The following is a 12630-nucleotide window of genomic DNA, read 5'->3' as shown; positions in this document are numbered from 1 at the left end:
TTGGTCACTCTTTTGCCTGAGGTTTTCACTTTTGAACCTTTAGGAAGAAATAACAATGTAGTCCACAATCCTTGTGATTTGGTTGGGAGTATAGGGGAGTGATTGCCTGAGGGCTGTCAGACTGTTTTCATGAACTCTGCCCCATCACTCAGTGGGGCTTTGTGTTGCTAATATCAGGAGAAGCTGCTATGGGCCCTGCTAGCCCACTTCTGTGTCAGGCCCATAACTGTCTGCTCAACTTGAGGGAGAGACAAGAACAGAAGATGAAAAGTTCTCCACCAACCTAGTTCTCCCTGCTGCCCAAGGCTCCTCTTTATCCACCCCTACACCAACTCTAGTCTTCTGTCCGGGATGGTGGGGGGGAACATTCCCTACATTTTCCCTTTGGTTTTAGGAATTCATACTTCTCTCATGTGTTTACTGTTTCTTCAAGTTTGATCTTGGGAGAAGGAGTCAGTGGCCTGAGCTAGTCAGCCATTTGGGCAGGGATCTCCCCTCAGTGTCCTCAACTTTAAATTGTTACCTCAAAGAGTTGTGGGTGTTAGGTATTTCATATCGGTGTCTAGAATAAAAATAAATATTTAAGAGTATTGAGTTCTTTTTTACTTTCAAAAGACCTCAATCCCAAACTTTTATTCTCAAGGATGGAGGAGTATGCAGATATGCCAATTGGCTAATTTCATCAGCTTTTTAAAAATTCTTTTTTAAAAATCGAAGTATACTTGATTTACAATATATATTAGTTTCAGGGGTACAACATAATGATTCAAAATTTTTATAGATTATACTCCATTTAAAGTTATTATAAGGTACTGGCTATATTTCTTGTGCTGTACAATATATCCTTGTAGCTTATCTATTTTATATGGTAGTTTATACCTTTTAATTCCCCATCCTATCTTGTCCCTCCCCCTTTCCCTCTCCCCACTGGTGATCACTAGTTTGTTCTCTATATCTGTGAGTCTGTTTCTGTTTTGTTATATTCATAGCATTTTTAGCCCCACAGCAGTGCTTTTCGCCGATTGTCAGGACTCCAAGTATTGTTTACACTGAGTGCTGAGCTCCCAGTGAGGGTGTTTAGCCGTGCTTCTTATTGACGCAGACATGTTGTCATGTATAGAAATCAACCCCAAGCCTCATGAAATCAGGGTCAAACCATTTGGGTTCTTATTCTAAATTTTCTCTAAAAATCTTACTACTCAAAGTGGTCTGAAGATTACCAGGGAGCTTGCTGGACATGCAGAATCTTGGACCCGCTCCACACTCACTGAATCAGAGCCTGAATTTTCACAAGATTTCACAGAATCCATCTGCACAGTAAAGTGTGAGAAATGCAGGATACATCATCATCATGACCAACCTTCCAGTAAAAACTATACTCTTGATTAATGTTACAGTTTACAAAGTTGGTTCACATAGATGATTTCATTTAAATGTACTATTTTATGTTCATCCCAGCACAATGTAAAATTATTCTTATTCTTTTTAATGATGAAATTGAGGTCCAGGAAGGTGACAAACTTGCCTAAAATCCTGTCTGGAGCCAGGTAAATCCTAACTTCAGTCTCAGTGGATAGTAGAATACTTTTTGATTATTAATAGTGTGCTGAATGTAGCATTAGTATGCATGGTGATTTTAGGTATCGATATAAAGTATGCTTTATTCTCATATGTATTATAGAAAAATATAATGAACAAACTAACCAGGTATGGCATTTCATAGTTATTATTGCTTGAGAAGATTTGGGTTGTGAGGGTGGTCCTTCCATGTCCGAGTTTCAGGGAACATTTCTCTACTTTATATTATAGATGTCATTCCTCTCTTTTATTTACAGCAAGGTCAAGATTCAATTTTAGTGACAATTTATATTGAGTAATTTTTTATTTACTACAAACATCCAGTGCAATGTGTTGGTACAGGAAAAAGTAAAAGTTCTTTCATGAATATTTCCCTGAACAGTATTAGTACACCAAAGGTATTTTCCATAATCCAACTTTATGCCTTACTATAAACAGAAATGGAACAATTAGTATACTCAATCCTATTCAGAAAGCTTAAGAGCCATCTTTTTTTTTTTAATAAATTTATTTTATTTTTTATTTATTTATTTTTGGCTGTGTTGGGTCTTTCTTGCTGCGCATGGCCTTTCTCTAGTTGTGGCGAGCGGGGGCTACTCTTTGTTGCGGTGCACGGGCTTCTCATCGCAGTGGCTCCTCTTGTTGCGGAGCACGGGCTCTAGGTGCATGGGCTTCAGTAGTTCTGGCATGTGGGCTTCAGCAGTTGTGGTTCACCAGCTCTAGAGCACAGGCTCAGTAGTTTTGGCGCATGGGCTTAGTTGCTTCGTGGCATGTGGGATCTTCCCAGACCAGGGCTTGAACCCGTGTCCCCTGCATTGGCAGGAGGATTCTTTTTTTTTTATTTATTTATTTATTTATTTATTTATTTATTTTTGGCTGTGTTGGGTCTTCGTTTCTGCGCTAGGGCTTTCTCTAGTTGCGGCAAGTAGGGGCCATTCTTCATCGCGGTGCGCGGGCCTCTCACTATCGCGGCCTCTCTTGTTGCGGAGCCCAGGCTCCAGACGCGCAGGCTCAGTAATTGTGGCTCACGGGCCTAGTTGCTCCACGGCATGTGGGATCTTCCCAGACCAGGGCTCAAACCCGTGTCCCCTGCACTGGCAGGCAGATTCTCAACCACTGCGCCACCAGGGAAGCCCAGCAGGAGGATTCTTAAACACTGTGCCACCAGGGAAGTCCCTTAAGAGCCATCTTAAAATGTTTGTTGATAGAATTGCAAATACAGTATTTTGGATAGGATTTTCAAGTGTCTACCATGGAATCAGACTGTATAGATCTTCATAAAGAGAAATGTGAAATGATAAGTACACACTCTCATTGTTCAACGTTGACAAAAAAGGAACCATAATTTCCAATTCGATGTGGACAAGGAGGCTTGCAGAGAGAAGGGTCTCATAGACTTACAAACATATTACTCAGGCGCCCTAGATTCTTTTTTGTGTGTGCTGATAAGAAGGAAAGGAAAAATGACATTTACAACCCAGGCTGCTCAACTAAGAGATTTAGTTAACAAGGTTCCAGCAAGGGCCCTGAGCAACAACAACAATGTGATTGCATTCTGTGCTCTCACCTTAAAGGCAGGTTCTCCAACATTTCTTTGGTGTTTTCAGGCCCTCCATGTAAATACATACAGGCTCCCAGATGGCAAGCTGTTTTGCTAAAGAACCTCTTTACACATCTAGAGTATCTCCTCTTAAACTCAACACTTGTTTTAAAACCATGGCTTATGAAACGTTTGGAGTTGAATTGCATGGACTCATAAACATGTTGAATGTAGGAAATAGTGTTAGTTTATAAATCTGGCCTGCTTTTAGGCTGTGAGGTCATTAGTTTTTTGTTTTTGTTCCCGCCATTGGTCCTTGCTCTTTTTGTTCTTCCAAACTTGCCCTTGGTATATTTGGGGTTTTAGTCTGTTTGCCCTCCATGGTGGTTTCCAACAAGATGCCTCTGGCCTTTTCTCATCCAAACTCAACATAGATGTTTCCCCTGTATCACTCCTGTGACTGCAACACAAGGCTAAGATGTCTCTTTTTATTCTTTGCTTCAGACTTACTTCTAGGCTTCTGGACTGTGGGGGAGGAAGAGGTGGAACGTGAGATCCAGTTAGTCTGGCCTCTGTGTGTTACTTCACCTCCATGGGATGCAGCTTATGGGTCTATAAAATGAATGACCCACACCGTTTGCTCACTAAGATTCTTTTTTGCTCTAAGCCATGATTAATACCCCAAATAAGATTACAGCATTTTATACTTTTGGCATTAAAAAAAAATCAGAGTACTCCTTTCACTTGCTGCAGACTACATCAAACACTGAATGAAATGTAGCAGAAACAAAAGGAGGCCAATCCTACAATGAAAGGAGATGCTCATGTCCACCCACAACCTGGTGTATGTGGAGGAGTTAAGTGGACTATAGACAGCTCTAGAAACGTAAGGAAGACCATATGTCCTACCACTAGGGCATTCTGCATTTATCAGTGAAAAAAAAATCCCTGATACAAAGTTCCAGAACAGTCTTTTTGAGAAAGAGTAGAATCAAATGTGTGACAATATTATCAAAACTGACCAAAAAAAGCATTTGATTGGAGACACAATTCACAACATTTTATTCAAGTTAATACATTTCATTCAGTAATCTGCCATATTATCCTTGGCACCATTACTAATAACCCCTTAATCACAAGAGAAACAGAGGGAAATACTAGAATTTATGTGTAGAAGTTGATTTCCACCAAAACCAATTCATAGTCCATCATCTTTCACGATTGTGCTTTTACTTGAGGCCTCTTTTTTGGGGGGAGGGAGGCTGTTTCTCGTGTTTGCTTAAAACAAATAACATGACCTACTGTGTCATGGAAGGAAAATAAGGTCTAGTCCCTAGTGAACAAGCAGGGGGTCCTCCAGGAAAGGAGCCCTAAAGGCTCCTTGAAGTGATCAGTAACCCTCCTGCCCCAACCAGTCAGTAGTTAAGTTATAACCAGGTGAATGAGAGAGGTAGTAACTAGTTGGAGAACCCATGGTGTAGACTCTCTAGAACAGGAATGGCTGAGTGAGTCAGAACTGGAGGGAGACATCTACAGTGTCTGGAAAAAGTGACCAAGAATAGGGAAGTGTGAAAAAGATACGGGTTTCCCACCAGGGGACCCACAGAAAGATGGTGGTACCAGTCAAGGGCAGTCCTGCGCTTTTCTCTGATGCAAGGGTACACTGAATGGGTTCTGCAGTTTTCAGATAAAAATTGGAATGATGCTGAACAAGTGCAAAGTGAAATCAGAGTTTTCCTCCTTTGCTCGGTAAACACTGAGAGAACACCTGTGTGTGAGGTGATGGGACAGGTGCTAGAGGAAAAAACGAAGCTGTCTTAAGATGTGGTCCTGACTTGAAGGTGGCCATTAGACCCTGCACATACAGAGCACTATGTCAGAGGGTCCAAGTGGAGGGAAGCATCACTTCTGGCTGGCAGCAGCAGAGAAAGCATTCCCCAGTCATTCCTTCTTGGTTCCCAGAATGTACCCTGTGCCTCTGTGTCACCTCTTGGCCCGCCCCATTCCAGGTACTTGCTTGTCTTCCTTATCTTTCTCCATAATGTGAAATGGAAGCCCGAAAGGAGAAGATCCTGCCTCACAGGTGTATAACAAATGTGGGTGGAATTGATGTGTTATGGAAGTGTCACTCTGTTTTGGTCCAGGTGGGTGGAAAAAAAATTTGGGGAAAGGAGAGCTGGTAAGATGGTGGTGGTAAGGGTAAGGGGTTTTAATCAGAAGGTAGGAGCAAAGATATCCCAACAAGCAAACTTAGTATGTGGCTTAAACCAGGTGATAGGGAGAATGCCAACACAGCCAAGGACCACAAGAAGGTAGCTGGAAGCCCTCTGCCAAATAGGTTAGTCTGCAGAACTGAGAAGCTAAAATCTTTTCCTACTATCTACTCAAGTTTAACCAGAGCAGATGAAGAAACAATGAATAACTAGAGGGTCGTAACTTTCTAGAAAGATCAAGTAAACACAGCACCCCCCCAAAAAAGGTGAGGCTGAATGTCAGTGTAGAGAAAGCTTTTGAACATCTTTTTTTCCCCTAGGAACTTTATATGCTATATTTTCTCTCTTTTTTTTAAATTGAAGTATAGTTGGTTTACAATATTATATTAGTTTCAGGTGTACAAAATGGTGATTCAGTTTTTTTTGGATATCTTTTTTAAGTTTGTTTTTGGCGTCTTGGTCTGTAATCAATCAAGTAATAGAGAGATGCCATCCCAAACAGGAACGTCTGCAGGAACCAGAGTAGTTGAGTCCAACTATTCGTGATGCCTTTAGACCTAAAAAAAGAGAAAAATTTATCCACCAGAATTTTAATGTTATGGTTTCACAGGAGTTATTGTCTTCCAGTTTTTTAAAAACTTATTCCTTCTATCTATTTTCATGGGGCTTATTTTGCGCTTTCCTCCAGCTTATTAACTTGAATGCTTAGTTCATTTATTTTTGCTTTTCTTGTGCATTTAGAATGGTACACTCTTCTCTGGGAAGCAATCTGGCTACTGCCTAGGACATGGTATTATGAAACTGTTTCTCACGTGATTTTGATGAGCATATAGGGTTAGAAAGCACTGGGATGGCTTCAAAGCAAGTGTTTTAGACCAGATGTAAATCTAGTTTGGCCAACTACCAGCTTGACCTTGGGCAAGTCACTCACTCTCAGAATCAGTTTTTTCGTCTGAAAAATAGGAATAATAGTATTTTATCTCACCAAGTTTTGAGATGATTTTTGAGATAAGTTATCCAAAGTGATTAGTAAAGGGCCTGGCACATGGTAATAATAAATACCTGTTTATACAGCCATTCAAACTAAACTGCTTAACACCAAGCTCAAAAGAAAATGGCCCAGATGAAGTGAATGGTTTGCTACAGTCTCATCTGTATATAAGTAAGTCTCATGTGGATGACTTTTAATTTAAAACAAAATTTCAAAAAATATATGTAAAAAAAATATAATTTTCTACACTAACAGATTAAAGGAGAAAAATTATATCATCATCTTAATAAATGCAGAAAAAGCATTTGATAAATTTCAACATCCATTCTCAATACAAGTTCTCAGAAAACTTAGAAAGAGAATGGAACCTCTTTATTCTGACAGAGAAGATCTATACAACTCTAGAAAAAACCCGAGGCAGAATGTTGAAAGCTTTCCCTTTGATTAGGAACAAGGCCAGGATGCCTACTATCACCACTTCTGGCTGACCCTGGACTGGACGTACTAGCCAGTGCAACGAGGGAAAAAACATAAATAATAGGTATACGGAATTGAAAGGAAGAAATAAAACTGTCTTTATTTCTAGAGACAATTGTGTACCTAGAAAATGAAAAGGAATCTTTTAAATTATTAATGATGAACTATTAGATGAACAGATGAACTATTAGAACTAAAAAATGAATGTATCAAGGTCACTGGGTGTGAGGTCAGTAGAATCAACTATATTCATACATTCTACCACCAAACAATAAAAAATGAAATATACATCAAAGTGGGCCAGGATGTACAAGAAATTCACGTTTACGCATTACTTATAATAGTCAAAAAAACCCCAAAAAATAAAAAAAACACCCCAAAAAACTAGAGGCTTAAAAGTCTGTCAGAAGGAGGGTTTGTTAAACACATTAAGGCACATCTATATAATAGAATACTATGTACTAATGAAATGAGGTACATTTATAGGTATAGACACGGGAAAACAGGCATATATGACAATAGAAAAAAGTTATACAAGAGTTTATATCTATACGTATATAGATATGGTGGCTATAAAGTCGAAATGTTCAGTCCAGTCTTATGTCTGGTTAAATGGAATTCATCAATTTCTTTTTATTGCTGGATAGTGGGATGTGGGGTAGGGCTTCCAATTGTTCTACATGTCTTCATGATTCTTTCACTTAAATGTATTCGTTCATAAGTCAAAAGGAATATTCATCCTGGTTTACAGTCACCAATGATACACTGCAACACGTTAGACCATAAAGAAATGATTTCAGGAACGTGAGCATAGTGCCCTAACCTCTCTATGCCTTTTCTCCCACTGCCTATCAAAGAACTTGAGAGCAGGATGTTCAATTTGAGTCTTTTCGTTTTCATTAGAGGCTCCAAATGACGATAACAAAATAGGTGTAAAGTACTCCAACACTATAATGTGGAGGGCTGGACCACACCTCGGAGCTAAGCTCTGAGGGCCTGAAGAGGCCGTTAGAAAGAGGTATCAGTGCTGCGGCACTTCCTATCCCAAGTCAGCCCAAAGAACAGCTTCAGTGGAACCACTCAGCCTGACAGGAGTCCCCAGTAATTTGGGGGAGGCTTAATATCTAACTCAGACGTTTAACTACTGGTACACAGCTGCCCAGGGAACTAACTGCACGCACTTGCAGATTTATCCTGCTGGACGGATAAGGAAGCTGTCATTGTGAGCCTTACAGGTCTTGTGGAAGGGCACTGGCATGAGTGAGCTTAAAAGCAACCCCGCCCCAGAGGCCTAACTAAAGGGTAGAAGAGATCTCAATGAAAGGGAAACTGCCCCCCGCCACGACCCCCATTACAGATCCTAAGGGAAAACTGCAAGTGACATACTGACTGAGATCTGAAGGAACCATCAAGGGAACTGCAGAAGGGAGATCCCTAGTGATGGGCGGTTTCTCAAAAATCCACCAAGGCTCCTTTGGAGAGGAAGAGTCAACAATAGGTTTGCAACGACCACAGCACCCAGCTGCCTGATCACAAGGCAGACTGTGCTCTGCTTCCCCTAACTACTCCCAGCACCCCAAGGGGCCACAGGCAGCTGTCGCTAGTGAAAAGGGAACAAAGCTGGAATGAGAGGGAAGACATCAACTATACCCTCTTCCCCGCAGCAGGCTGCTGCACCCCAGCTGGAGGAGAACAGATGTTCTGAATTAGATAAAAGTTCATAGTTTTAATAAATAGACTGGACTTGACCAGATAATATGAGATAGTGACTGGAAAATCTATGGACCTGCTTCAGATTTCGTCCAGGGCTAGGGTGGGAGACAGACAGTAATCCTTGGGGGAGTGGAGACGGGCGAAAAACTAAAGCTGCTTTCTCCTCCTCTCCTAGAAAGTCCAGCTTGTTTAATAAACCAGAAGGTGGAGGAACGTAATCTATTAAATCAGTTAGCACTTGTCTGGCATAGTGTGCACCCAAGAAATATTATTACTTTTATTATTAAAACAATAAAGTATCTTATTTTCCACTTTTAGAAGTAATACCACAAAAACAGAGGTGGTAATTAATCTTGACCAGAAGAAAAAAAATCAATTGCAAAGCAATCTGGCATTACTATAACCATCTCTTTCATTACACCATAATTTCTGTATGCTTACATAAAGTCTAAACGTAAAGAAAAGCTTTTTCAGTTCTCTCACATTGTATTATCCTACACTGGCAACTATAGAGTAGGGTCTAGTCGCAGGACTTTTAGCTTGCAATGCATCCCAGAATCACCTACAGACCTTGAAAAAAATAACATGTTCCTACCTCTGAAGCAAGGCTACTACATTAGGATCTCTGGGCCTGGAAACCAGACAAGTGAATGCTGAGAAACCTCCTCAGGTGATTCAGTTGTGAAACTAGGCTGAGAATCATTGGACTAGGTCAATATAGCTCTTTTTAAAACTAGAAGGCAGCCTCCTAATCTTTTCTTCTAGTTGGGGCTATACAGAGACTTTTGAAAAAAAGAAGAAAAATCATCTAAATTAAATGACTAAATAATTGACTCATTAACACAAATGAATTCATTAACTATTTACTGAGTACTCCCTCTGAGTATTGAGAGAGGCTCAGTATTAGGTGTGGGGATTCAACTCTACCCTGAGAGTGTTCTCGGCCTACAAGCGCATGAATTATTTAAATGTGGCTACTCTCAACTTAGATACCAAGAGAAAAGCGACAAAGACCTATTAAAAACACTTACTTGCACAATACAATGGCATACAAGGACTCTCCCACGTGAATCAGCCAGGCAAGCCAATACCTGAAACAAAAGTCAGCCTAGTTTAAGGTGATGGTTCTCTGCTGATGAAATCTAACACAGAAACCCCCAAGAGAAAGGTGCTTTAATGTGAACTAGCACCACTCTTAGAAGGCAACCAGGGGCCTTCCAGGTCTACACCCCATTTCTGCAGCTCTCCTTACCAACTGTGCACGAGGGTGTGATGATGGTCCAGCAAGTACTGAGTGAAGGGGCCCAGCGGCCCTAGGCTCTGATAAGGAATAGTCTCAGGCCAGAAGATCATCCACTGAAAGAGAACCAGAAGCACAAAATGCTTATTAGGTCACTTAAATCTATTTTTAACTGAGGCTATTAAATAATCCTGATTCTATAAGAACAAGTAACAGACCAAAGAAACTCTGAACTGGGCTTCCATTCTTTACTTCTATTTTCTAAAAGCGATTCTAGTGGGAGATTTATGCTGAGGAAACTCTTTGGTTATCAGACTTAGTGCCCAGGTTGGCTGACTTCTGTTATTAATGCATAACACAATTTAGTCCCCAACCTATTTTTCTGGGTATCTTTCCTGTATCCTTTAAATGAATTCTGTCTGCCAAACAAAAGTCGCTGCTGTTCTCAGTAGAGATTCTCTGTCTTCAAGATTCCACATCTATGTCATAACATGTATATCCTCTCTAATCCTTCTTACCCATTAAATTCTACCCATCCTTTAGGTTTACCCCCATTTTCCAAGCAATTCCAACTGCCTCAAACATTCTGCTTTGGAAGCCCTATCCTGACTTGGCAGGCTTAGAACTGTCCGTCAACTTGACCTCCTTCTTCCTGAGTTCTACTCAAACCTGGCTAAGCCCTAGTAACCATGGGGACGCAAAGACAGGTACACTTTCAAGCAGAAAGCTTACAAGCGCACCGACCTTCCGCTTACGCCAATAACCTAGGCAAGCGCCAGGCGCGCAAGCGCAAGACCCCGCCCCCCCAACAGCCCCCTCGCCCTACGGGAGCCTGGCGGGCCAAAACAGATGCACCCCACGCTACACCTTACCCCGAAATATCCCAGCCCCAGGACAGTGACCAGCGAGGGCAGGGGTTTGGCTGTACGGAAATAGGAGGTAGCAGCCCCACCGGCATTCGACTTCGCCACCACCATCTTGAAAGATCTACACACCGAGTCATGGGGTGGGGAGTATTCCCTGCCTTCATATAGGGAAAGCGTGGGCAGCCGGTTTCTCAAGACCTCAACACAGGCGAAAGGCGCGGGCAGACGGGTGCGCCTGCGTCTTCTTCCCGGCTCTAGTCCCCTGGCTTAGAGCGCTCAAGAGCCGCGATTGCGCCTGCGCGACCTCTCCGTGTTCGTAGGTGCGGATCTTGTGGCTCAAGGCAGCACTCTATCCCCTCGCCTGGCCTGGCCCGGGGCCCGCTGCCCTTACTGTGTAATAGCCAAAGGAGAGGATGATGACGGTGACCCAAAACAGACTGCTCCTCTGGAAGTACGTCTCATCTCCTCCTGCCTTCCCCATCGCTGCAGCACGTCCCAGGAAGTGCCGAGCAGGCCACCTCTGCTCTGGAGGAAGGCGAGGATGGGGGCGGGGCCGTGGCAAACACTCCTCCCTCCTCTCACCTACCTCCCCAGAGGGAGAAGAGTCTGTGGGCCTGAAACGCTGAAAACGAGTCTCCATCGGCTCTGGCCTGGTGGGCTGGTTATCACCTTGCAGGGGAGGCTCCTCTCTGAGTGTCACTTTCTGGGGCTTAAGATAATGGTGTTGGAATAGATGGTGCTTTATGCTCTTAATGACTATGGATCTAATTTTTGAACTTCAGCTCTGCTGTGCTCTGTGGGAAATGTAAAAAAAATTAATAAGTAGAAACTGCAATTAAATAGACTTGGGATACTGGAAGGGGGAACTCTCACACTCTGTGACGTCAGCAGAGGCTGATAGAGAGAAGACCTGTCTTCTTTCCTGGCAACGACTCAGCCAAAGAAAACCCATGGACTCTTTGTTTTTTATAGCCCTCCCAACTTCCTTTTTTTTTTTTTTTTTTTAAATTAACTTTTATAAACTTTCTTTTTTATACATAAAACCAAGGGTTTTTTTGTTTTCATTTATTTATTTATTTATTTTAGGCTGTGTTGGGTCTTCGTTTCTGCGCGAGGGCTTTCTCTAGTTGTGGCAAGCAGGGGCCACTCTTCATCGCGGTGCGCGGGCCTCTCACTGTCGCGGCCTCTCTTGTTGCGGGGCACAAGCTCCAGACGCGCAGGCTCAGTAGTTGTGGCCCACGGGCCCAGCTGCTCCGCGGCATGTGGGATCCTCCCAGACCAGGGCTCGAACCCGCGTCCCCTGCACTGGCAGGTGGACTCTCAACCACTGCGCCACCAGGGAAGCCCTCCAACTTCCTTTTCTTCTTACCAGTGTTGTAAGAAGAACAACAATGTCCCTGGGGTGGGGGGGGGGGGACACACGACTTGTGCTGTGGCTCACTGTGGTTGCAGACCCTAAAGTGTAATTCTTTGCTTATCGCAGAATAAACCCATCTTTCCTGGAGAAGTATTTGGCAGTCTGTTTGTTTCGGGTCAATAGAAGTGATGCTCTTCCTCTGCATTAGGAAAGCTGGATGGACCTATATGGCACAGCACTTAGGAGAAGGGGCTGTGGAACAGATACCTGCGTTTACTTTTACGTCCTGGCTCCGCCAGTAACTTTTTGTGTAAGCTCACACTAGTTACATTACCCATCTGTGCCTTAATTTCTCTCATCTGTGAAGTGGGGATGCATTGGCTCCCACCTCAGAGCTTTTGAGTGGATTAAACGAGTTAGTACTTGTAATAAAACCGCTGTAAAGCAAAGAATGTTGCCCACCATCCAGTTGTACAAGGAGCAAGTCATTAGCCACTGCAGTTGCTGACCTACAGGACACCCTGAAAGGAATTCAGGATGAAGAATAGCATGACGCACTCAGTGCTCTGGGAAAACAGGCAAAACAGGCCCTTAGATGGTTAGATATATTTCAGGAAAAAAATTTTATGAACTCAGATTCTTGCATTTTCCCATA

General features: G+C 42.5%; 1 protein-coding gene across 1 annotated transcript; it reads right to left on the bottom strand.

The window, feature by feature from the left end:
- Nucleotides 1-4156: 4156 nt before the first annotated feature.
- TMEM254 (transmembrane protein 254) lies at nt 4157-11162 on the bottom strand. Its single transcript, XM_057530938.1, has 4 exons — nt 11010-11162; nt 9765-9868; nt 9544-9603; nt 4157-5888 (listed from the first exon to the last, which is right to left on the bottom strand). The coding sequence occupies exons 1-4, from the start codon at nt 11097-11099 to the stop codon at nt 5768-5770; spliced, it is 375 nt and encodes a 124-aa protein (XP_057386921.1). The 5' UTR covers nt 11100-11162; the 3' UTR covers nt 4157-5767.
- Between the last annotated feature and the right edge of the window lie 1468 nt (nt 11163-12630).

Source organism: Balaenoptera acutorostrata, chromosome 16, assembly GCF_949987535.1.
Source record: "Balaenoptera acutorostrata chromosome 16, mBalAcu1.1, whole genome shotgun sequence".
NCBI classification, from domain to species: domain Eukaryota; kingdom Metazoa; phylum Chordata; class Mammalia; order Artiodactyla; family Balaenopteridae; genus Balaenoptera; species Balaenoptera acutorostrata.
Note: the sequence above shows the minus strand (reverse complement) of the source record. Positions and strands in the feature narration are given on the sequence as shown.